This window comes from Echiichthys vipera, assembly GCF_963691815.1.
Source record: "Echiichthys vipera genome assembly, chromosome: 16".
In the NCBI taxonomy this organism is placed as follows: Eukaryota; Metazoa; Chordata; class Actinopteri; order Perciformes; family Trachinidae; genus Echiichthys; species Echiichthys vipera.
Genome location: NC_139841.1, coordinates 14,993,850 through 15,021,348, shown reverse-complemented (window position 1 = coordinate 15,021,348; position 27,499 = coordinate 14,993,850). Strand labels below are relative to the sequence as shown.

General features: G+C 40.6%; 1 protein-coding gene across 1 annotated transcript in view; it reads left to right on the top strand.

The window, feature by feature from the left end:
* The window catches only part of nsmfa (NMDA receptor synaptonuclear signaling and neuronal migration factor a), a gene marked incomplete at its 3' end in the record, with an annotated part of 43,203 nt that overhangs the window by 4,907 nt on the left and 10,797 nt on the right, over nt 1-27,499 (top strand). Inside the window, exons 2-8 of the mRNA XM_083930060.1 lie at nt 7,738-7,799; nt 8,075-8,989; nt 9,704-9,770; nt 14,708-14,776; nt 20,314-20,366; nt 23,334-23,423; nt 26,959-27,089. Coding sequence (XP_083786186.1) covers nt 7,738-7,799; nt 8,075-8,989; nt 9,704-9,770; nt 14,708-14,776; nt 20,314-20,366; nt 23,334-23,423; nt 26,959-27,089 — 1,387 coding nt within the window. The remainder of the gene's footprint in view (nt 1-7,737; nt 7,800-8,074; nt 8,990-9,703; nt 9,771-14,707; nt 14,777-20,313; nt 20,367-23,333; nt 23,424-26,958; nt 27,090-27,499) is intronic.

The following is a 27,499-nucleotide window of genomic DNA, read 5'->3' as shown; positions in this document are numbered from 1 at the left end:
ATTGAAGGATAGATGTAGATGAAATATTGTGTCTCAGTTTCAGGGCAGTCTAACTCAAGCTCAATAAAGGGAGACCTTATTTTCTACAATATTGCTTCATTGTGCCTCTTATTTGTTTTTTTACTCATGTATTTACAAATATATATTATCACCCCCTCCTTTGTTCAATCAGACAAAGGAGGGGTCCATAAATATGCTGAATGCGGGAGATTGTATTTGTTACAGTCTGAAGGATGATTAGGCCTCTAGCTGTGTTGTGCGATTGTCTGTATCTGTCTGCTGTTGCACATATTTTTTAATTATTCTTTGACAAAACAATCTCGACCCAAACTGAAAGGTAAATTATCTAACATTCCAGTATTCTGAGCATTTTTTTTACTTTGCAATGACAACTGAGCAAGCTTAAGCTTGTAATATGGCAACAAGCGAATAAGTCAGCCTTGAGTATTTTGTCAATTACTAAGAGCAAACTGTACCATGCACAATATTTGCATTTTATATTCAACATTTTTCTTTTTATTCTAAAAAAGGTCAAAAAGGCCTTTTATCAATTAGAAAAAATAATGTTAAATATGTGTAGGCGACTGGGCTGTGTGTTAGTGTGTTAGTTTGTTTGTTAGTTTGTGTGTGTGTGTGTGTGTGTGTGTGTGTGTGTGTGTGTGTGTGTGTGTGTGTGTGTGTGTGTGTGTGTGTGTGTCTGTGTGTGTGTGTGTGTGTGTGTGTGTGTGTGTGTGTGTGTGTGAATGAGTTGCATCACACAGCGCTGTATGTGGTTTACGTTGAGCCACTAGTGTACTGACATTTTAATCAGCTCCCCGATCAGGTGCTTCATTCCCACATGTCCCATGGATCAGTCTTCCAAGACTTGCAATTAACATTCCCAAGTCCCTTTGGCCCTCAGCACTCGCAACAAGCTTCTCAACAGGTTCCCATCACCCCAGCTGTGCATGCTGTGATGGTAGTGTATTTTCCTTGGTGTGTGTGTTTGAAGGAAACACAATTCAATTAGACCATCTGAGAGGAAGATTCGATTAAGGAGAATTAAGAGTGAGGAATCTCTTTGCTTGGCAGCCCATTGTTTACAGTGGAGAGACGCCCAGGGAGACATCAGCTCTGATGATATTCAGACCAGTGGGAACACGGCCAGGGGAGTGATGGCCTGTTTTCAGCCTCGAGCCACTTGTCCTCTAAAGATATATGGTCACAGTGTTAAACAGCTTCAGAATCCACAGGGAAAGGGTAAGAGATGATTGGATATGGGTCAATAATGGAATGAAATAGTGTACGTAGCAGCAGTAGCCTGTAATACATGCCTTTCAATACATGCCTGTACACTGTATGTACATTTAATCTCAGAGTAACCTGTGAGTCTCCAGGGTCCATTTTGTAGCCATGGAGATCATTTACTGGTCAAAATAACAGCTTTAATTTAATGATGGTTCATTGTGTGACAACAGTGCAAAGAGCAATGCATTCTTAACTATTTATCATACAAAAAGGTTCATATATTTTTCCCTGTTCCAAAAGATCTACCCATCGAATTATCTTATTGAAACTGGGTTATATTTTACATTTGATTGCATTGAAGTTACCTAAAATCCAGAAGTTACATTTTATTCAATTTGTCGTGTGGTCATGTCTAGATCGTGACCCAAAATTTGTGAAAATCTTGCAAACACAGTTGAGGAAAGGCACTGACCACAAATGGTTAAGGTCAGGATAGGTTCTCGGGCAGGTAACCATGTGCGTATGACCAAGGGTTGTAGAAAACAATAGTTTGCTTGCCTGGGTCATATCCAAATGTGGGTAGGCATTTTACACCTGTATGAGCTAACCCAACCTGGAAAATGTTTGATTAATGGAAGTTTTGTAATGTTCCAATCTGTGAAGTACCAAGTTATGCATCGTTCTATCTAGATCCACTAAGAGAGATGAAGTGCTCAGGTGTATCTCCCGTTGTTGAGGGTCCTTTTATGCAGCTGTAAAGTGTTTAGCGGAGTTTGTGGCAGAAAGTGTTTAAGGAGGAGTGGAGTATGTGTAATTGTGTCTGACTCAGTCGGCTTGGGAAATGCTAAGCACACTACAGTACCCAACTGTACAAGAGGCAAAATAGGCTCGTGTTCACTTTCAATTGGTGACTCAGCAGGAGCCTCAGGTTGCACGTTGCACCCACAGTAGTTTAGAGTTACCCCTGAAAAGAAGTTCTGCCCACAACATTGGATCACAGCATCCTTGTTACATGACATTGTAGACTTTCCTCACAAGAAAGACCAAAGCAGCACTAGTTTCAGTAAATCCCCAAAAACAACGTATATTAAGTAAAAAGCCTACTAGTGGCCGAAGTAATATTGACGAGAGCAAGTCCAAGTGCGAGAGCAAGTCCAAGTGCGAGAGCAAGTCCAAGTGCGAGAGCAAGTCCAAGTCTGCAAACGTAGGGGGTCGGTGTGGACGTGTGGGTCAACAAAATGTAACTCTAACATGACGGAGCACTGTTTGTTTTATTTGTTGTTCACAATGGTTTCTATCAACCACAACCACCACTGCTGACTGACCTTTCCATATTATTGTAACTATAATTATGAAGTTCCCCTAACCTGTGAACCCAAACCAAGATGCTTTTCCAATCTGAAGTACCTATTTTAACCTAAACCATGATCTTTCCCTATCCACGATGTTTTGTGTCTAAACCTGACGAAACCTCAACCATAGTGTTACTGTCACATGGCAGATGACAAATGTTTATATGTGTCATTGTGAGAAGGTTAGAATAACAAACAAGGTATTTTGTCATTCAATATGGATACTTTAGGTAGTTCAGAGCAGAAATGATTTCTAGAACCCCTGGTTGTTGTGTTGAAGCCAAAGACGCAGTGACAGCTGGGTTGGCAGCTTAAAAGCATTGCACTGACCAATGATGTCAGAATATCCAACCTTCATTCCTTCTTTCAACCTTCACTCACAAACAACAAGGCAATAGATAATGTGAATATCTTGCATCACATCGTATCAATAACTCTTAGACTGACATTGCCTGACCAAATTGGCAAATGCAAGTAAGTTTGGAACTATATAGTTAATTTCAGATTTAAAGGGATGTTTTCAAATGCCTCTGGATGCAACTGGATAGACCTACAACGGTGTTGCATCATCATCAACACATCATCAAGTGTTGCCATTTTTGCCATCAGAATGTGAAAATAGTACTTTGCAACACAAAGTTCCACATCAGGTGCAGCCATCTTGGTTGTTTTCAAAAATGCCTCAATGGCGCTCCTCTTTTTTGCAAGCGATGAACTTTGCGATTGGCCAGACCAGGGACTGGCCAGCTGGGAATCTGTCTGAACAGGAGGGGGACCAGCCGTATAGTGTCTGCCAGAGCAAATAGAAAATTAACTTGCAGATTCATCTGATTCCCAGGTTAGTAAAAGGTAGCACTTTCAATTTCACAGACTATGAAATAAAACATATAAGGCTGTAGAAAGGCATGAGTATGGGTGTTTGAAATTCACTCTTTGGTTGCAAACTACCATTTCCATGAAGCTCATGAACATGCCACCGTGGAACAGTTACAATTATAAGCAAGTTAAAGCTCATACTGTATACATACAGTACATGGACAATTTATGGTTTGCAGTGTTGTAAAACCAGTGTATTTGTAGGAGGGGGGCATAAATAAAATATAATTGTAATTTGCCTTTAAGGTTAAAGATGTCCCTGTCACACAGCCAGCCTTCCCCATCACTGTCACAATATCTAATCTGAACTGATCTGAATCCAGGACACCGAGCTTAAACCAGTGCCATCCTTGTCATTCCTGTTTGACACATGTTTTATAGCATATATATCATGCTGTAGAAGCCCCGTAAGGGTTTAAATGCCACACATGATTTTAGGCCTGAGTTGATTTTCAAAGTTGCAGTCATCCTGAGGAGGACAAGCCTGTTCCTCTCTTCCTCATTGCCTTGACCGGGCTCTCTTTGTTTCCACAAGTTTACTCGCCTTTCATTTTTAATATGCCCGATTTCCTCTGTACACTCCTCTTCCTCCCTGCTTTAATCCCGTCTCCTCAGAAACTGCCCTCCCCAACCCGTTTCTCTCCCCAAACGCATGTCACATGTCTCAGAGCATGCGGGACGAATTCTATATCTGCCTGTCAGGCTTTCCCTCTTATTCTCCATATCTAACTTCTCCAGGATATCTCTCACCTGCTGCCTCATGCACCTGTGTCCCTGATGTGTTTCACTCACATATAGTATATATGGTGTGGGTGCAAAATAGCGATATGAGACAACAGAGAGAGAGGGTTTGTTTAACGGATTGAGAGTCGTTTTGCTCCATCCGTTTCCGACTCAGTTTCCTCTCATGTATAATGGATGATGCCAGTCCCTTGCACCATTGTTTGCTGATTCTAATCAGAGTGCCCAGCCTGTTGAATAATTAAACAGGAGGGCAAAATGAAAATGTCTCAGCTTCAGGGGATCACCTGCAGATTAGTGCGTAGACTACATATATCACAACTGTCCATAACAGGACTTCTTACATAAATGCATGCAGACACATGCATACAAAAATAAACATTCTATCTTTTTCTATCCTTTCCTCTCTATTGCCCTTGAATATATTATACACAGACTGATACCCTTTTCCCACCACAATTAGCGCAAATATGCAGGGTTATTTTTAGCGAGATAACCCGCTAAAAATAGAAGATAGACTCCTTTTCCTTTGCTAGTAGACGAGTATGCCTTCTAGTTTTTTTCTAATGTGTCACATAATATCACAAACACACCGGAAAACCGGATTAGTAAACAGTAGGGAGCAGCAATAGAGGCCATTGAAAATGTTACAGTGGTTACTTGTTTTCTATATCTGTTACTTATCTCTTCAACATGGTGGCGACTAATTTGGAACCATATCTGAGAGCTGCTTGGGCGGAGACAGATGAAATCTGTGGCTGAGATGACAAAGAGTTGCAGATGTTACCGATGGAGGCGACACATGTTGAAAAAAGGGGTGAAATTTAGCGTGGTCACCCGGGTGTCATTTTTCCATCACTATATATACACTATAGCCAATAAATACCAAGGTCTACTGCGGAGTCATTTGTTTCTGGAGTGAATACCCATTGTACCCTCTCCAACTATAGACATACAGATGTTAGTGGGTTTTTTGTTCAGTGAAAAAAGGGCTTGACTGACACACACACACAAATCTCAAGGTTTGTAACTTTTTTTAAAGTGGTACCTGCATTATTTCCTAGACTTGAGGCCAAATCCATTTTAAAACCTTTATTTCCCTTTATATTGTGCTTACATAGTGCACTTGCTTAAATAAATGTGTGTTTAATCACATCACCAAAGACTAACTGGCCCACAGCAAAGTTACAGCAACGTGAAGCTTCTATTTGTCTGTGCATCTGGGTTCCACACTAGCTTCAACCATTGGTGGATTTTCCTAAAACAAGCTACAGCTACAAGAAGATGGTGCATCAGAGAAATGTTTGCTTGTATTCACTGCACTACTGCTTTTACTGTGTGTGTGTGTGTGTGTATGTGTGTGTGTGTGTGTGTGTGTGTGTGTGTGTGTGTGTGTGTGTGTGTGTGTGTGTGTGTGTGTGTGTGTGTGTGTGTGTGTGTGCGTGTGTGTGTGTGTGTGTGTACGTGTGTGTGTGTGTGCCTGCTGAGTTGGACAGGCTTTAATAATTGACAGAGCTGCCAGGGAGGAAGCGTTCACCCTTAGAATCCCCCGTATTCTGCACAGTCACCTTAGCTTTATCAGGGAAAAGGGTAACTTTCCTGCATATACTGAAGGATGTAAACCGTTTTCAGAGAGAAAATGTGCAGACTCACAGTTGATCCATTAGTCTTCTTTTACCATATAGATCATAATTGATGAACTAATTCAAACAACAGCGTTAAATGTCTGTTTGCATACTGTGACTAGTCCCATAAAACTCAAAGCATTCCTGTAAAATTAACCATACAATTATTAAAACAAAGTTCTAGAATGTACAGAAGACGCACACTCTGAATATATAAATAAAAGTACTCATTGATTCTGAATAATGCTATAATGGAGCTAGCAAGTGTGTTTGATGATATCTTAATATGCTTTGTGTTGCTTTAAGTGCTCTTGGAGGCACTAGATCTTACTTCTTCACATGATGTTGGGTAATTTAAACTATAACAAGTGTTAAATAAAAGATAAAAGCATTTATTATTTAAAAGTATTTTAAACCAATCATAATCATCTTAGGCGGTGTGAAGCCCTACATGCAGAAATGGTGCCCTTGCAAAATAGAAAGCGGTGACAGCGGAAAGGAACGCCTGCCGCATCTCTATGTCGGGCTTAATCCCAGAACTGGACATCCTGTGAGCCTGATTTAACGTTGTGAAACAGTCACAGTTTTAAACACGTTGTTCATGTTATGAAACAGAACTACTAAGTTCATAGGCAACAAACTACTTGGTTAGGTTTCGGAAAAGATCATAGTTTAGGTTAAGATGAGGACGTTTGTTACAGATGCAAGGACGTAGTTTGGTCCGTAGTTATGTACTAACTATGTTGCTCCTGCCATAATTACTGTGGACACAGGAGGTCGCCACCAAACAACAAAAGTTAATATGGATCGTAATAAACTGCTTGCATAATCAAACTATACAGGAGTTTTTTTTGGTGAGGATAATCTGTTTGTACCTCAAACCAGTTACAGTCCATTGGAGAAATGGCAATCTCCTCATGATCCTTGCAATAGGAGTACCCTATATAAATAGCATACAGTATTAGAATTTGTCACATTTTCTCCTTTCCTCTTCTATCACCACTCATTCTTAATTACTGTCATGAATCATTATTCCTTATAGTTATTGCTGCGGTTCATTTCCTCTCAGTTCCAGATTGACATTGAAAGCACGTCTTCAGAGTAATTCGTCTTTCTTTTGCTCCAACTATCTTTGCTCATTTTCCTCTCCTGTCACACACTGACTAGAGGAACATCAGGAGGTCAGTGTCATTCGACTGTGAGACCTTCAGGCTGTTTTATTAAAAGCTGAAGCCCTCTATGATATTGAGTTTGAGCTTCATGTGGCTGAATGGATGTCTGTAGCTTCTCTGTCTAATTCTTTGTGTGTGTGTGTGTGTGTGTGTGTGTGTGTGTGTGTGTGTGTGTGTGTGTGTGTGTGTGTGTGTGCGTGTGTGTGTGTGTGTGTGTCAGTGTGTGTGAGTAAGAAAGAAAGAAAAAAGGAGCACTATGCAGTAATATGGTGATTGAGCTCACCGCATCTATTTTCAGCACATGTCCAAGCTATCCCCAGTTGTTGCCAGGGTTAAGTATTTCTCTTGACATGAAAATTACAGTATATACATGCACACTTACATTATGTGAGTTTGAAAGGAGGAAACAAACACACTTATGGTCTACCAGCTTCAATTACATCCGCCGACGCAAACTGAGGTCATACTGAGAAATGAAGTCAAATAGCCCTTCACTCCATCTCCTCCGGCTGTGTCATACTCTGTCTCTCTTTCAGTCTGAGGCAGCCTGAAGTGCGGAGATAAAACAGCTGCATCTTTAATGTGTGGGTGGCACAAGCTTACGAAGAAGACAATTAGATTTATAATTTACAAATACCTTGCCCTTCTCTCCTCTCTACCCTTCCATTTCATCTCTTTTCAGCTCACCTCTCCACCCATGAAATAATGTCTTTATGTGTGTCATGTGTGTGTGTGTCCCCACAGAGCAGCACGAGCATTTGGAGAGTACCTGTCCCACACACACCCTGAAAACCGAAACGGATCAGGTTAGCGCCTCAGCCATCCTGCCATTTGTCCATCCCTCTCTGTTCTGCTCTGCCTCTTCCTTTGTGGTCTCTGATCCTCCCCCCCCCCCGCTGCACCTCATCCTCTGTTAAAATGCTAGGCTGCGATCTTTAGTTTATCAATAAAATAGCTGATAACCGAAGAAAGACGATGTTTTCCTGTGTCATCCTCAGCTTCTCGTCTCTATCTCTTCTCCTTTCTTTTTATCACTTTGGTGTACTTCTCATTCTTTAACACTCATATTTTTATATTCTAGCTCATCTTCTGTGTGAAACCTTGGTGGGTCCCGACCCGGAGTCACCGAGTGGAACGATTGGCCCAAACAACAATAACAACCATCTCCACCCCTGCTCCAACACCACCAAAGGCTGTGAGGACAACCACGAGCCCAGCCTGGTGAAGCCCCCGCTGGGCTTACTCCAGCCACCTCCCCCTTCCATCACCGTCTCTACCAAAGCATCGAGGCTATCCCTTGAACGCAGCTTTTCTGCTGAGGAAGACCAGCAGAAGTCCGTAGAGTGTACATTGCAGCCTGCCCGCGTGTACACCATCACCACCCAGCGCGGTATGCTGATGAGCAGCGGCCGGGGCAGCAAGGAGAGCCTAGAACTGGACGTCCTGAAGGAAAAATCGGGGAGTGGCGGGGTGGGATCCAGAGGTGGCTTGATCCAGCCCTCCACTTCCCCTTCCTCCGCCTCATCGTCTCCAACCCAGTACCACCATGCCAGCAGAGGCCGTGGCACCAGCCACCATCACAGAAACCATCACGACACTCACCACGGGAACCACCATCACAGCGTCTCGGGTACCAATGCATCCTCCAGTAGTGGAGGAGGCAGCGGGGCAAGTGGAAGCAGCAGTAGCAACCAGCAGCAGTCTTTAGCAGTCGCTGGATCCCACTCCCATCACGGAGTACACCATCATGGCCACCATCATCACCTATCTCAACCCCCGCTGCAGACTTCCGTCAGCGCCCACAACATCCGTAGCTGGGGCGAGGGTGGAAAAGGGGAAGCCGAGTGCAGCGGTCTGGCCTGTGAGTCATGCAGCGGAGCCCCCTCGCGGAGCCAGGGGTCCCTGGACCTGGAGAGCGCGTCCAGAGAGGCAGGCAAGCAGCACCGACGCCTAGAGCGGATGTGGAGTGTGGACCGGGTGACTGGGCTGGAGAGAGGTGAGAGGGCGGAGGACACAGAGGAAAGGAGAGGCGCTGAAGTCCAAACGAGGGCGGGAGGGGGGCGAGGTTTGTTCATAAAACCCTGTGGATGGTGTTTGGTATTGGACCAGAGATGAAATAGCATTTGTCTAATTTCAATCACTTGCCTGAGTGCATTTTGTAGTTACAACTTAAGGATCCTTTTAAACTTCTTCCCAATTAGTCTAGTGTTTGTGACAGTTTAATTATATTAGTTTACAAGTGATAATTTTAGAAGTTTAAGTTATCACTCCAGTGACACAACAAATCATATTCCTTAGTGAGCATTTAGTAAATAATAACTAAGAAACTTCAGTCTAATAAAGTCACACAGAGCTTAGACTTAAGTCGAGATTAATTCAAGTGAAACTTCCCTTTAAAGTGAGCTAGTACTGCAATTCAAATCTATTTCTTCTCAGCCTTGGTGGGGATTGAGGGTTTGTTGTTGGATGTGACGTGGTGGTCTGTATTTCCGACTCTTCGTCTCCCCGTCTCTACCCTCTGCTGTCTCCTTCTGTGTGTCTCCCTCTCTCCATTTGTGGAGTGGTGGACTGTGAAGTGCTGGTGCTGTCGCTGGTTTTGTGCCTCCATATTTCTAAGAGATGTCTTACAACGTTTGCCTCTGTGACACATAGATTTTTCAGTTTTTTTTTCATTTAACCCTGAAATCATAATTTTTCTCTCTAATTGCAGAGGACACTAACTGGTTCCCCAAGGAAAATATGTTCAGCTTTCAAACTGCCACAACAACCATGCAGGCGTGAGTGTCAAACCTTCGAGCACACATACATCTTGCATGTACACAAACCCACAAAATGCGTACGTAGCCACATTTATGGTGTATGAAAGGTCAGGTTGGTGTGTGACTCATTGGGTCATACTGGTGTTTTTGCAGGTTTTAGGCCATTAACTACAAGTTGCATACTTTACATTAGCGTAACCATTTTCCATAGCTTGCTATAGATTTTTAGATTGATTTCATACCTTCCAGGCTGCCATTGATTTTTATTTCAGCTAGCTATAAAAACAGCTTGCAGACCTTTAAAGCTTGCCCGAGGAGGACAATTCATCATTTATTTTTCCATGTGTGTTAAAGTTGAATAACTGATACATGGTAAACCAGTTGTGAGCAGGGTTCATTTTGAAAGCTCACCTTGAGGACCATTTGAGATTTGGTAGCTGGTTGGTGACCAGCAAAACGTGACCACAATCTCATTATCACGTCCACATTATGTTTGACTGTTGATCTTTTAGGTGAAATTTCAACAACATTGTTGATTTAATGACGAAAATAAAGCTAATAAGTTGTTGACTGAAAGTTTTAGTCCGTAAGAATTGAGATATGTAGTTTTTAGCAGCCACTTTGGCCGTAAGATGTTCTTGCAGGCAGTTCTTTTGAAGCCAAACAGTGTCGACTGTGTGATGTCAGTAGATTGGCAGCTCTCACATGCTCCTCACTGATAGGAGGTTCGAAGAGAGAGAAGAGGAACAACGTAAAAAGCGTCACTAGCTGTGTGACGCATTTTATTTCACTCGGATTGGATTTCTTGGCAAAGCGGCAAATACAATCGCTTTCATCAGTGGGTCATATGATTAATCACCATTGTTTTAACTCACTCTTTGGTATATAGTAACTTTACAAACAATTTACTAGATGAAAATCTTAAGGACAACAATTTAAGGGCCATCCGCACATGGAACTATAACTATGAAGATAACTTTAAATATATAGTTAGAGAGTCCACGACACAACTCTAATGACAACAACAGTGGGAAACGATACCGTTGGGATCACTTTCAGAGGAGTTTGATGAACGATAGAAACACTGACATCCAATCAAAACCCATCTGCATTCACAGGCCCTCACATTCAGACTTCAAGCAATAATAAATTAAGTGTAAAAAAGGGTAGGCTTTGGACTTTTGATGATCACAGGATCACCAAAGTTATTAGAATTCATCCATCCAAAAGTTGAAAAGGCCATCAACAGACCAGCATTTCCGTCCCCCAAGACATGCTGCTAGCATGGCTAAATATACTTGGTACTAATGTAACATATTTGCAGCTTGAAGTTTATGGGCTAAAACCGGCAAAACCAACAGTGTGTTTCTTTAAAGTTGGAAAAAAAAGGGTTTTGTTGTTTGAGTGAGTGAGGACGAGTGTCTGTATAAAGTGCTTGTGTTGTGAACATGATAGCGACTTAAGTTTCTGTAAAATCCGCAAAATCACCTGCAGCTGTAAAACATATGTCAGCTGTCATAATCACTTCATATCAAAACGTAGAATATCCAGCAGCTTCCAGCAATCTGTTTCTCCAGTATCAGTGTCTTATTTAAAACATTTTTTTTTTAAATGCATCATTTGCACTTTCTTGTTGTCACTCACCTTTTATCTTTTAGTAGATGTTTGTTAGATCATGTTCAGAACTCAAAGATGTTCGTTTGGTCCATTAAATAAGCTCAGACCAGTAGCAATTAATGGTGCACTGCCAGTTTATGTTTTATTTATTTTATGCCACTATGACACACACATGTTGTCTCTGTCTCCTTATGCCTCTCCAAGTTTTTCCCCATTGCTCACTTGTGCCTAAACTGTTTTTTCTTCTTCTCTTCTCTTATTACATGCTAATTAATCATGGGATACACAAACAGAATATCGTGAGTATACTTCCCTGCCTGCTTCCTTTTTTTTGTAGCTTGCTTACCTCTTGTTCTTAACTGCTGTTCCTTAACTTTGATTTTTACCATTTAACCTTCATCCTTGGGTTGGGTGATTTACTTTCAGCTGAAAACAAACTGACCATTACAAGATAGAACCATTGTGCTGGTTTGGGTTATTCTCTAGTCAGCACAAATAATTTATTTTAATGAATATTAAAAACAAAAAAAGCCAAAAGGGGGGAAATTGAGTCACAGGACTTTCATGCAACAGCAGGGATCAAGCCAGTGTAATCCACTGCAGCTGAGTAAGTCTGCCAAGCTCCAGTCAGTAGAAAAGTCTGTCTGTTAGTTGGCTGACCTAAACCTTGTCAGCTCACATCCACCCAGCAGTCCTGGCATTTAGGCACACACACCAGCCCTCAATTAGGACACAGCGGACACAAGAGTTTGGCCATTTCAGGTTTTTGTGGCAGTCATGTTAGTGCTCTAATCCTTCTCCACAGCCATAGCCAATTATCACTAAATCTGTGCTGGCTGACTTTTTAGAACTGGCAATTGGCTCTAGAGAGATTTGTTAAGTATTTATAGTGCTAACATGGGATCCCTAGTGCCTTCTGAGGAAAATATTGTTGTAGTTTATAAGGAAGTCCATTATCAGCCATACAATAACTAAGTCATGTAAAACCTAGGTAGATGAATATCCAGCGTGGAATTCGTTGGCTTTCAAAGGATGCCTAAGTTTATAGGCCAGCTACTGTAACGAGCTAGTGTATGATGCTCATACCAAGCCAAGTCTTTACATTTCATATGGAACAATCCCTGCTCTAACCACATCTCGCCTAACTAAACCCAACTAACACAAGCTGCTATTAAACGTTGTCACTTTCTTTGTATGTTGACCAAGCTAACCTCTGGCTGCGAGCTTACAATAATAAAAAAAACATAAAGCTGGAAATATTCTACATGTTTTCTACTGTCAATAAATCCCATGAAAAGACCAAAACAAGGTAACATCTATGTAGCCAAAGCATTTAATCCTCTTTGTCAGCCATGCTAGCAGTTATACGAGGCTTTACCATGGATGTGTTAGAAGATGTTGATACTGGACTCCAAAATGGCAGCAATTAGGGCTGGGCGATATGACAATATATAGTCAAAACAATATAAAATTATCTATGGTACATATTTTCCCTATCACTTCTATTGCAATGTTGAAATATACAGTAATTATTGTCACTGAGATATAAAATGACCTACACTGGGATAGAAGATGCTGATGTTATCATCCAGTTTTAGCTGACAGAAACATTTTCGTGATTCCAGGTTTACTTCTGTGTTGTATGGCCTTACCTGTTCAGCTGATAGACTTAACAATGGAATTACGACACACACTTTAAATTCTTGGAAAGACAAATACAAATATATGGATTAAATATATTTTCTAATGTTGGTCTTAATACTCCACGAGGCTACACTTAATTTCAGGATGGCAGCAAAATGACAATGCTTACGTTCTCATCTTCTGCAGGTTTAAAGTTGACTTTGTTCATTATTTTAGTTTCTTATTAGTTTTAAGGTATGTGGTTTTAACTCAAAGTATTGGACGAATATACATTTTGATCTGATGATGGTGCAAAATGAAAAAAGCAATTACGGGGGCTTTGAATGAATGTCCCAAAGTCAATGGCTGGTGAGATATTTCAAACTGGTTCAAAGTGTCGGACAGACCAACAGACTGACCAACACACTCATTGACCAATGTTGCCATAGAGCCATTCGATCATGGCTAAAAACTATTAAAAACCATCACCAGATGCCATCGTGAGGCTATAAATATTCATCCCACTAAATGTGTATTAGAAATTGTCCCTAGCAAATGCAGCGTGTATTTGTTTGAGCAATGTTAGCTGAAAACTACTGAATCCTGTTTTGTTTTTTTAAACCGAAACTATATATTTGTGAGTTTTTCCAGAACCATGGCCATTTGCACGACTGGTCTGAGTGAAAGGAAGCCAAGTATTGAGAGATGGACAAATGCATTGTTGGTTTTGGTCTTTTTTATGGGATTTGTTGACAGTTAGAAAAATAGAAAATAATGCTAGCCTTAACCTTTAAACAAACATTTTGTTTATGGGGGAATTTTACAAGCTACTTTCCACTACTGCTCAGTCAATTATATTTAGGATAGTTGGAGTTGCTATATCTCCAGCTCAGTCTCTGTTATGGACAAATATTTATCAGCTTTACAGGACTGTTAGGTTACATCTTTCCTGGTTAACAACAACAATTAAGTCTGTTGAAGACATAATCACACATTGACAGTGATGCATTTCACACCATGTTTGTACTTTGACACATGAAGTGGTGTCACTTTCTGCCAGCCAGAACTTTTTAGAAGTATAACAATGATTGAAATGACCAGCAGGTTTCTTTGCTGTGAAGCTCTTGCTGGTAGATTACAGCTACAGCATTTAAAATACATCCTTGAAAAACGAACACCACGGTGAATAGGAAGTATTAAAATCACAGCATTGGAGAATGTGCACAATTTCAAGTGGAGCTGCTACTTGAGCCCACACTTCAGGTGCAGAATTACGATCTCATCTCAACATTTCTTTACACTGCACATAAGGAATAACAACAAGTATCCATGACTGAGTCTGGGAAAGTATCAAGAATCATACAACCCCTCAAAAGCAACCACAAAATAATTCTATCTCAAGTGGAACTACTGAAAAGACACATAAGGTCACAGAGATCAACATCTCTACTGGAAGATGGATTACACTACATGCAGACTGGCACATTAGTTGCAGTAGTCAATAGAAAATGAGATTTGAGCTGGTCATGTGATTTAACTTGCTGGTCTTTATACTCAAAGCTAGTTGCTGCATACCTACAACAGCCTCCCCTTCACAGCCAAATAAACCCTGCAGCTAAAGACCCCCCCCCCCACCCCACCCGCGCTGTCCTACCCCTCGCTACGCCAGCATTCTCGCTGCCTTATCCATTTAATACTGTGCCACGTCCCGGCAGGGCTTTCCGGGGATTTATGCAGAGAAAAAGGAGAGTGAGGGAGCGGGATTCGGCAGAAGTCATCCAGAGGTACGAAGCGGCCCTTGCCAGGGTGTGCTTTGCTGTCATGCTGTTTGTTTCTGGCTATAGCTCCATTGTTGCCTATTTACAGCAGCGTCAGATCTCACTAAGCCAAAGAGTCTGATTGTGGCATCTGAAGGTGAGGCCGTCAGCAGCTTTATAAAGGATCTGCTTGCTGGATGTCCTGCTACAATGCCCCAGTTTGTAGGCTGGATTTTTATTGTCAACCAAGATTTTTATTCTTTGACAAAACAAAAAGATCAAAACAGGTACATACTATATGAGTGGTTTAAAAAAAAACCTCTGATAAATCTTCTTCTATTGTGGATCTCAGCCACACCGAGATTAGCGGCATTGGTAGTGAACACGCATCACTTTGCCAGAATGTTCTTGTTGGGTTGCAAAAGTATTCTGTCACAAACATTTCAGTAGTGCCTTTGTAACACAGACTTTGTATTTTCCTAAAAGTAAAAACTAGAATAAAATGGGATTGCACTTTTGAAATCCATTGGGAACTTTGGAGTGGAACTGGTGGGATTCTGTAACACTTGCCGGAGTAATGACATCAGTAACAAGTTCGGAAAGCGTCCCACTTGGGGCCCAGATGCTCCGTCATACAGGGGCAGATGGTGAATGTGACACCATGTAGTACATCTCAATTCCTGTGACATCTCAGAGTCATCCATCTGCACTGTCAGCGCATTAACGCTGTGTGTTATTTCATCAAAATGAGTGATTTGAAAATGAGTAAAACATTGCACAAAAAAGTTTTTAATACACTTTGCCCTCTTGCGCTAAACCCACAAAAAATAATCCTGCATTCACCTGAAACCATCACTTCAAAAGATTATGTTTTATCACACTAAGGCCCACCCAAAGGCAGTCAGATTTTAAAATGCACGTTTAGTTATTTTTGTCCTTGTGGTTTAAGTCTCACGTAGTCCTCCAGCCTAATGTCTCTGTAACTAACAAAACTTTGAAAACAGCAGAAAGATTCGTTTCAGATATGGTGTAGATCTGCTTGCTCAAAATTGAAGCATTTCAGTCTTTTGTATTTTAATCTGGAAAGCAAACTTTAAGAAAGGAATAAAAATAGTGTTTTAAAATCTATCTGCATTAGTATAGATAAGGCCTAAGCCACAAAACAAAGCAGAAATTATTTTACAGTAGCAGTTTGCAGGCAGTGCTTCTCTCGAGTACCAGAGCTTCATTCCCATATACAAGACAATTTTAACCACAGGTATAAATAACAGCAATAGGAGTCATTTCAGCATTAACACACTTCACTTTTCAGTTCAACGAGCTTTAATCCACTATACCTAACAATTAATCTGGTTCTTTTCTAAGGATTTTGTACAATTGATAAAAAATTTCACTTTACTTGAGTATTGCTACTTTATAAATCTAATCCACTACTTATCGGATGTGGATACTGTACTTTTTACTTAACTACATTTATTTGACTGCTTAAATTACTAGTGGCTTTGGAGATTCCGAATTTTATGAAATATACTCAATTTATAAATTCTGATGTATCATTATAGATTAAAGGTTCTGTGTGTAACAACTTTCTCGGTTGCCTATAACAGCCTGTGGACTGACTTCTACGTAAAGGACATGACCCATGCCTCTCTTCAGCTCCAGTCCACACATGCTATGTTTCCATTATGGCTAAGTTTTGCTGCGGAGGCCCAGAGGTTTTTGCTGGTCGCTGCAGAATGTGCGTATTGGAGGGACAGCATGCATGGACTCTGTGTTGTGGTGGTAAAACAAACCCCTTTTCCCCGGTGTTGATAAAAATCCTAGTGGAAACACTGACATGTGAAATACATTGGGGTTTTAGCAGGCTAATATTAGATTGCTAATACGGATGAATTGCTAGCTGGCTACCAGAATACTGCTTCGAGTGGATAACATGAGCTTATCCAGCCAGACTCCAGCAAGCTAGTGTTATTCTATATATCATTGTAATTCATTTTGCAGTATTCTATCAACATGATGGCGGTCAATCACATTCAGTAACATTCTGTTTTGAGTGTAGCACAGTATGGTGGAGATCCACAAATTAATTTGACAGATGTGAAGTCGACATATGGAGGAGGTTCGCCCGCGCGGTTTGACAGACCATTCACTGTATCTGAATTTGCATACATACAAATCAACCTCAACATTATCCAAATGAGGTCCATCCATCACAATGAACCAGGTTCACAAAACTGATCAAACTGTCAAACTAGGCAGGGCTGATCAAATATGAATCAAGATTCTGTTACCGCATTGCCTATTCATTTCCTCTAATGTTTTCAGAAATATATTTTAGCGTGCTGTTTAGCTATAAAATTAGAAGGTTTGTGAACCAACAGCCACGTAGTTGAGCCAAAACCAATCAACGCCGGACAGCTGGTACAAACTGGCCCGTCTTGGGTTCTGGTCTCTCCGTTTGTTTGACGGATGGGGATGATCTTCAGCATTATGAGCATTGCACATTAAAGCATGGATGATCATTACTCAATAATATAATTCATATTATTAAATGGGTCATTCTGTATATGGAGTAGCATTACAGAAAGAGCTGAATGAGAGGGGAAGAACTAGGGGTGGGCAATATGGCAAAAATATCATATGATTTCTTTACAGTAAAATCACGATCAGGATTTTATCACAGTTTTTTCATTGATTTTTAATTATTTTGCAAGTAACTGAACAGTGCAACTAAAGTGTTTCCCTATAGGAAAACCCTGACAAGACATTCAGGGTGACTGTGTTAGTGTGTTTAAGATCTCTTTGTCAAAGTACAAAGTAAGAAACAATGATGTTTCTTATCCCGTTATTAGTACCAAGTTATTTGCTCTTTATTAGACCATGTTTGGGTATGATTTAATTTGGGTTGCTCATAAACCTAGCAGTGAAATTCATTGTTTGATGTTGCAAGTTAACTGTTGTTTTATGGAGGTAAACCACGGACAAAGACTCCAAAGTCAATCTATTTTTCCTTTTATGTTGCTTCTATTTTTATGTGCTTCTCCACCAGCAGATAAACATGGACCCACTTGCACATACACACACACACACACATAAACCACATGCTGAGATCATTAATCATGAGTGTCGACTGGTAGCTTGGTGTGCGGAAACTGTGTGTAGATGCGACATGGGAGGGAGGCAGAAAGATAAAAGGATGTTTATTTGGGGCCCTTGCATAGAACATCATGTTAGGATTAGGCAGAAAGTCGCAGAGAAGACCATACAAACTTACTGCTTTGTTGTTATTAAATACACTTAATAGATTTCAAGTGGAACACGGTAATTTCAAAGCCTCTACATTTAATTACTAATATATTGTGCCGTTGTATTGTTGCTATGAGACATGAAACCCACATGTCAACTTTCAGGAGGATAAAACATGTAGCATAACCTTGCAAATTGAAAACAAATTACCTGAACATGTTCGTAGCCTAGCTAGTCAGCTAGTGTAAGGCAACAGGCTGTTGCTGTTTTTTCAAAATATAGGGTTACATTTTTTTTTTTAAATAGTATGTTTATCTTTATATAGTCAGTGTATACTGTGAAAATTACAATGTTGCTCTGTCAGGCTGGTGCCACTTTTTTTTAAATTGTAGAGCATCATTAGTCCGTCATTAGTCTCAATGAGATGCAGAAATGTAAATTACTTAAAACTGCATTTGAATAATGAGAAGAAGAAAATCCTGCATTGTACATCCAGGTACTTCTCCACCAAGGATGCTAATTTTGTTCCGTTTGATCCTGTAATCAGAAACAGACTTAAATAGAGGCTGACCGATAATTAACCGGGTGGTATCTTCACAGACACACTGAAACCTTCACATAGAGATAAATTCACCGGCTATGGTTTGTTCTCTCAAGCAACAACGCAGTTATTGCAGCTTTATTTCCACTGAAAGTAAAGTACGGTTGATGTATGTTTGGGTTGTTAACGGTCATCAAAGATTAATGTAACCGAGGGGAATGTTAATCAGTCTCAAATCACTGCTGTGGCAATGGTTATTATGACACAGGCTTCAGGAACAAAATAACAAAAGTGTACTGCCTCGGTCTGACCTGCACAGTGTGGACATAAGGTGCTCAAAAATAAAAAATCGGAAATGCTGATGTAAGAGTGGAAATTTTGGGCAGGAAGAATACAGGGTACTGTGCTAACAAAACATAAATCTAGGGTGGTGGCTCACCATCAGCGCCGTGAGATAGGATCAAATCAATTTCATTGATCCGACACTGGGGAAATTCACTTGTTACAGCTCAAGCCTCAAAAAAGCAACAAAAGAAGTGAATGAGAGATTAATAAATATACATCTTTCACAGATGCAGATGATGGATAATTGCTCAGGGTGATTGAACCAGATAATTGCACCAATTATTGTAATACATGGTGTGTAGCACTGTACTAGAAAAAATATGAAATTGCACAGGATACAAGCAAGCAACTGCAAGTAGTTTGTGGTGTTACATTGTGTTGTGTTGGAAGTGAACTATGACTTGAAGTGCAGACGATTTTGGCCCCTTTTTAGGCAGGATTTAATGGAGATAATGGAGATGGATTAAAGTGAAATAATGTATGGAGCAGATTCTTGTGGATTTTGCTGGATTGTTGGAGCAGCTGAAGAAAGCACAGAACAGAAAAGGCTTCTAAGTTAGGATACGTTAAAACAAGTGTTTTAGAGTCTAGCCTTAAATGTGACGCCATTTGATGACTATTTTTTAACATGTAGCAGGACCTACCAGACCTATTGGACATATTTATTGCATAACATCTCACTTAATAAGTCTTAGTCACTATTATTTGATAACTAAATCAGGATGAGCCTAATCAAAATTGTTTGTTATGCATTCATGTAAAAAAAGTTATTGGACGAATTTCAGTCTCAGGTGTTATATTTAACACATTCTCACTTTTAACTCAATAGCAGATTGGTCAGGACCCCTTTGGTGTCACTTTTTGATGCTCTTTCAACGTGCAGTGTAGTCCCGTTGTGAATTCTGACAAAACTATTTGGTTGTGTTAAGGAAAAGATTTCGGTTTGGGGTAAAATAACTGCACCTGAGACGCACCACAGATAAAAAAAAACAACATCTCATCTACCTGGAACAAAGTAAAGAAACACACACTATGATGAACCAGTCCGGCTAAATAACCTCCCTCTGGTGCACCCTCATTGCCTCTGATGTGGTACTGCTTAGAGTGGATAATCTCCTGTGTCTCATAAATCTACACCATAAAGGATGAAAAGAGGTACTTTGGCAGTGTGGTGCATTACACCCACACTGCTCCTGTGACATGCATTTTCCCCTCACATTGAAAGGGAAACAAGTTTATTTACCTATAATTATCTCTTTTCTAACCTCTTTTAGTAGAAATAGAAGCTTGACACTAAACTCTCCAATTTGTCTCCTTCCTTGCTTTGTCATTTCCCGCCCACCCCTCCCTCTCTCCTCCTTCTCTTCTTTACATGTCGGTACTTCCTCTGTCCTATGTTATCCCTCCTCGGCTTTGATTTTTCTACCCACAGAAACTTCCGGAAGCATCTTCGGATGGTGGGCAGCAGGAGGATGAAAGCACAGAGTGAGTCAGAGATGTGTGTGTGGTTGAAATGTTTGCTCAAATTGACTGTGATGTTGTTCATCCCGCCATCATCTGTGTGTTTTGTTTTGTCTTCCTGGTGTTTTTTGCATGTGTGTGGCACCAAACAACACTGCTGCTTTACTTGGGTTCTGTAATGCTCTATTGCATTACCTTGAGGATTTTATGTCCATGAGTGTGTGTGTGTGTTGATAAGCCAACGATATGAGTCTGTGCATGTGTGTACACTGGTATGTATGAGTGTGTAAACTGTAGGTGGTCTTTTACTATTGCATCGCTTTGAATGTTTGGGTTGTTATTCGATCGGCTGTAAAGTTTGGAGACAAAGATGCCCACTTTGATGAAGGGAAGCTTGGTTATGATGTGGGTGTTTGTCTGTGTGTTTGTCACTGCAAATCTATAAAACTGAACGAAAACCAAATTAGATACCCTGTTCTGGATTAGATATGGCTTTAATGTACCCTGTAAATCTAGCAATTTTCAATTTGCTGCATCTTCTGGGCACATACCGTTGGAGCTCTTTAACTATGTAAGAAAATGCCAAATCCCAAATAAAATCGTATTGTTATGGGCGGGCGTTACTGATGACGTCAGTGATGCACCATCAAAGTCGTCACCTTGTTCATTGCTCAGTGTGGTCGTAGTCGGTCGCAGTGCTATCAAATTGCGGGCAGTGTTATTTTGGAATGCATGTGTTGGTGAGTTGGGCAGGTCTGTTACTCATTGCCAGACCCTGTGTCTTTCTAGATGTGGGTCTGGATCCCAAGGCTAGCTGCAATGGCATTGTGAGTGTAATTTTGTGAAGCGACTGGTCTGTAATCTCTTAGCTTGTCCGGTGTTTTGACATAAAAAATGAAATGGAAAGAACAAGAGGAAGAATAAAGTAAGCTTAACTATTAATTTTTGCCCAAGTGAATAAGAACATTGGTTCCATATTTATCTGTGTCAATAGATGCAGTGTTAATTTTACAAATTTGAGGAAAGTAATGTAGTGTTATAACAATACAGTATGTGCAAAACTTGGTAGTAAATATCAAAACTTCATAATCAAGATTTTTCTAGTCCAGTTCTATAAAGTCAGAATGGAAATGTGTAAAAGTGCCGTATGATTATGCCAGGTGTGAAAACCATTATTTTAGACAGGTAGACAAGCCTGAACCCAAATAAAACCCAACTGTCTCACCTGTCATTGCAGCTCCCTAGATGGCTATAGACATTTACTATAACCCATAGTCTTCCAAATGCTGTAATGGCAGAGTTGTTCCACACATTGGTCCTTCTCCTGGACTTTCACTCAAGCAAAGGGACCAAATCATGTGGGCATGGGGAGAATGAACTTCTCCTGGAGCCAGTTTGTCCATCAGACAATGTCTTCACATTGCTTTGGATGAGCGTACAATCTCTTCATGGTCACAGAATTTGGCCCCTTTGTTTGAGTCTAGATTGAGCCCTAGTCCGCATGAATATGGGTATTTTTGTAGACAAAGCTTTTTCCATTTGTTTTAGCCTTTTGTCCACACGCATACAGCGTTTTAGGTCACTGAAAACTTTTGGAAAACTTCGGTTAGCATGAAGATTTTTAGAAACTTTTAGTATTGTTGTGTAAACAGGAAAAAAATAGTGTTTGTCTTGCACACCAGAGTGTGTGCCATTATCTCCTTGTGAGGCATCACAAATGAGGCGAGATTTTCTGCAACGGCAGACGTGACCAAAATAGGGCTGGTTCTAATCTTGCTAACAGGACTTTAGATGTTTACATAGTGACTCTTTCACTATATAGAGGGAACAGAGGCATCAGAATGCGCCATGGAGCCTTACAGTAATAGCTTTTGCTAGTCTTGTTGGCCAATTTCTTCTTGTTGTCCATATGTTTATCCAACATGGCGTAAGGGTTATTTTGCCACCTGTTGGTTTCGCTCGTTTAAAGAGCTTAAATGTGATTTGCATTTCCATTTGGACACAGTGCTTGTGTAGACTGGGTTTTTTCTTTTCTTTTTTCAAACGGAGGGAAAAGCCCTGTTTCAAAAATACCTGTGTACGTGTTGACTAGGCCTCAGTCAAATAAAATAAATGATATACATTAAAAAATTAGATCAATGTGATTCCAACAATAAAATCTCTAGTTTCACGTAGAATTTTGGTGATGTTGTGATCACAAAATATTTTAATAAAAATAAAATAAAATGTTTTGATATGATTACCTTGTAACGTTTTTTTCTTCAAACAAAACCTTTTAATATCTACATAACTAAAAAAAAACAAAAGTGCTTTTGATCATGGAAAAAAAAAACATTAAAAAGGTTGACAATGAAAAGAAATTTGTACTTGAAAAGAACAAGTTGGTGTCAGCAGCAGCAAAATGAACAGAGAAGCATATGCGGGGATCCATCAGCCTAGAAAACATAAAATACAGAGCCGTGAGGGACATGTTGATTAACCGTGTCAAACACTTTCAAGTAGTCTAAAAATATTCAAAGAGCACAGTGATTAATCTTCAAAGCGGAGCTGATTTTATCAAGGCTCAATAAATCTGTGAAACAAGGACAACCCTTTTGAATCCATACTGATGATGAGCAGGATCCTTTGTTAAGATATATGATTGTTAGCATACTGCTTGTGTGTGTTTTGACAGTTTTATGCAGGCATTTGTTTGTGTATCTGCGCAGAGGAGGGACGGCATCGTACTGTGTACGCTATATTTGTGAGCTGCATCTGCCTTTTCATTCAATGTTTTACTGTAGTTGATGACTGTGTAGAGGAAACAGACAGTTTTGTGGGCTTGTTAGTGTGTGTGTGTGTGTATGTATGGTGTGTGTGTGTGTGTGTGTGTGTGTGTGTGTGTGTGTGTGTGTGTGTGTGTGTGTGTGTGTGTGTGTGTGTGTGTGTGTGTGTGTGTGTGTGTGTGTGTGTGTGTGTGTGTGTGTGACTATCTCTCCCCGCCTGCACTAGCATTCGCTGAGCGTAGGTCGAAGAGTTTCAGCCGTTCCTGGAGTGACCCCACCCCTGTCAAGACTGACTCTCCACATGAACCCAGAGACAGTGAGTTAACACAGACTCATGCACACACACACACACACACGCACACACACACACACACACACACACACACACACACACACACACACCAACAAGAAACTGTCTGTTTCCTCTACACAGTCATCAAATTGCAGTGTATTAAAATTGATCTGGACCTGTAAGACCTCACCTTTTATGATGTCAAACTACTTCAGTTATCAATTCTCTTTTGTCTACAAAAATGCAAATTAAATATCACAATAACTGCCAGATACAAACATGTACTTTTAAAGGTGTTAAGTGCCCTCTTGTTCTTAGGTATTTATAGTCTACTAAAACAGCTGCAGTAAGACTTGAGAACATACCGTATTTTGATGTGTGCGGTACTGCGGTTATAAATAACCCACCTGACCCTTGGCACCCTCACATCTTGACTGGAAGATTGATTACAGCTTAAATTTTCTTTGTGCTCACTCAGTACTCTTGTCATTAATTAATTTCCATACGCAGGTGGCTCATACGGAGTTGAAAGTCACTTAGCAGCATTTGCAGCTATTTAAAATAAAGGGCTGGTAATCAGCACTTTGATATACGAGGCGACGTACGGTACAGCTGGAATGAGGCCAAATCATCAGCAGTTGGAAATCGGGAACTTCCAACTTCTGAGTGGTAGTAAGGGCAGAAGTGGGATAGGAACATGTGCGTGTGTATGGATTTAAGAGGGTTACATATAGGGGACTGACTGAAGTAGAGAGGTGAATGTTTCAATACATTTTAAAAAGAGCCAACCGCCATCTACTGTAACAAACTGACTATGGCTAAGTACCTCATGCAACCCCACTTCAAAAAAGTCATAGCTATCCCTTTAACTTCCTTCATAATTGGCTGACTGGAAGGCAGCCTAATATGGCTCACATTTTATCAGTGTTTTCAATGGTGATTTAGTTACTTGAAACTCACACTGTCCATCCGTACCGTGCCCCGTGCTTTAGGGTACTTGCATCCCAAACGGGCTGTGGACGACAAGCATACCACTCCTAGGCGCGGTACGGTTGCACTCACACTGGTCAAACGAGCTAGACTTTAGCTGTGAAACGTGCGTGGGCACGGTACGGGTGGACATTGTGAGTGCACCCTTAAAGCCACTTTTCATCAAGTACGTAATAACATTTGAATTGAGCTGATGACATTTTATAATCACCATTTTACAGCTTTGTTCCTGGTTCTGGCAGATCGAGAACAACAAACTCATAAAAAGTCCAAAGACGCTTACACATAAAACACACCATCACATGCACAAACTGACTGTCTCTGCTGTTGACTCTGACTCTGTCCATCTGTCTCCCTATGACCGTGGGTGTGATGCACTCTCTTTCTGTGAGTATGTCTTCCAATATGGAGTGTGCGTCTCAGTCCGAGTGTGTCAGCTTGTACAAATGTTAACGCAAGCAAAGTGTTTCCAAAAGGCTTTTGAATATGAGTATCAACACACACTGTTTGCATGTGCTGTTTGTCTATGTTGATGTCTGAGTATCTGTGGTTTCATGTTTTTTTTCTCCACCTCCATCTTCAGTGTTTCTGAGTGTGATGAAAGATAAATGGACTGTTGGTGACAGTCTAATGGTGGGGTCGATGCCTCATTCTTCCTCTTTCCCGAGGGAAAGGTATTGTTCTCTGGAGGAGTGAGATTAATCGTCAATCTTGGTTATCATTTTCTCCTTTTCTTTCTATACTCGCTCTTTTCAAACCCTGGGAGCCTAAAGTTTCACTCTATTAGATGGTTTACAGAACCTATTCTATTCTGCTCCTTCTGTTGTATGATTTTCTACTCTGGACTGCAGGTATGAATAATCGCAGATGAGCATTTTGCATTTACGTGCAGTTTAATCTTTACGTCCCCAGTGCTTAAAGTGTAATTCCCCTACTTTTATAAAGTCGCGTCCGTTTCATTACACTACATTTTATTTAGCTGACACTTTTATCCAAAGCGACTTCCATTCACACCCATGCACAGCACAGGGAGCAATTTGGTGGTTCAGTGTCTTCCAGAGGAGCCGGGGATTGAACAGCTGATCTTTGGTATGGGGAACACCCACTCACCCACGTTTCCAGTTAAGGGTTAAGTCCTGAGCTAATCAGTGTTAGCCACGTCTGGCTGTTAGCGACATTCCCGGATTTCTCAGTTTATAGTTTTTACACAAAAAAAACTGTCGCGATGGCTTATTTGATGTATGTAAGAGCCGGAAAAGACCATGGGATGATTTTGCGCCAGAATTACACTTTAAAGGCCTTTAAGCTCACATTGTAATCAAAGCACAGTACAGTATTGGGGAATGGCAATGGAATTGATCCGTGCTCAAATAGGAATAGCATGAAAGCTATGAAAAGCACTGACCCACAGAAGGATTAAAAGTGTCAACAAAAACATACGTGAAATAAGCAAGTGAGGAAGTAAAAACTGTCACATCACCTGGCAATATATCAAAGAAATACTGGCAGCTCAGAGCTAACAAGATGCCCCTCATCAGAGCTGTCAATTAAGCGGTAAAGGCCAAAACATCAAACAGAGTCAAGAAAACATATTGCTCCCCTTTCTGCTTTGTATTGTATAACTTGTGGTGGTTAAATACCCGTTCAGAGTGCAGGAATCAGGCATTTTGACTAGCTGGAAAGGCACAGGTGCAGCTAATAATGTTAAAGATCACTCCACTCTATTTAAGCATAAGCCAATGATGGCCGTGAGCTTGGTTAATATTATTAGTTACGCCTGCGTTTTCCTGCTATGACAAATCAAAAGCTCTCATTTTATTCTCCCTGCATGCTAAGGTAATAAAATAACTGCAGGAATTTGACACCACATTAATAAATCCCCCTCAAGTTGTTATGTAATTGAACAGATGTCTCATACCATCTTTCAAGGTTATACAGAGGCCCAACATTTAATTGAATGACACGCTCATATGGTAATTAATGCCTCTGCCTCATTATCATTTAAAAGTGTTTAAAACAGATGTTGGTTTTACAGATGTGGAATGACTTTGATTTCTAATATTAGGCATTATAACACTGCAATTCTCATGTAGTTCTTTAATATTTCTTAATTCTGATAGTGATACGATTATATTTAAGTATTGATTGATGTTGCAACTCAAAGTATTATTCAGTTTATCCTTTTCAACGTCTCAAACTATAAATATAGTATGTAATAAACATTATATACACATCAAAAAAGCACAATTTGATGGTATACACCTTCCCCTACAAAAGCGGCACTCTGATCCCAATTTCATAGCTCTTCTTGTAAGCTGATGCCAATTAGAAGTCACTTTTTGTCTCCTCCCACCAGCTTTCTCTTCTTTTCCCCTGTTCCATCTGTCATATTCTGTCTATTATGAACAACTCCATCATGTTTCCTCTCCTCCGTACTTACCTCTTTCCACTTCCTGTCCTTCCGTCACTCACAGATTTTCTCACCTTTCTTGACTCCTACCCAACACATCTGCCTACGCCCTATTATCTCAAGTCTTTTTGCTCATGGGAGTGTAATATTCTATTCTAGGTGGAGACCTGCAGACCTCCTGTGGTACCTTGGATGAAGGAGGCCTTGATGACAATATAGACTGGGAAGAGGAGAGGGAGATGGAGAGGCTGGCCTGTGAAGGAGATGATTTTGTACCTCCCAAAATCATGGTAAGAGATCAGTATTGTACATCACTTAGAGTTGGCAGACTTACAGCTAAACTACAGGGCTGAGTACGTGGTGTGACACAGCTGTTGCTGGATGCCGCACAGCAGAGCGCTTCCATAAGATTCAATTGAAGTACTAGTTTTATATGGCTCGTCTATTTTTCTTCCCCTGCGTGCGAATGCATGGCCCGACAACAGGAAAAAACGTCATAGAGCTGGGTCAAAAACCTTTCAGATTGTTTTAAAATGATCAAGATACATACCTCACTAAACCAGAGGGCAATGTGAAAAAGCAAGCTTCCAAACCCTGCAGAAGCAACTGCATTAAAACTCAAAATCACACAGTGAAGCTGGCGGTGGTCACTTGCCACTGACAGAGCCGGTGTAGCAGGTAAGAAAACGTCTCGTCTACG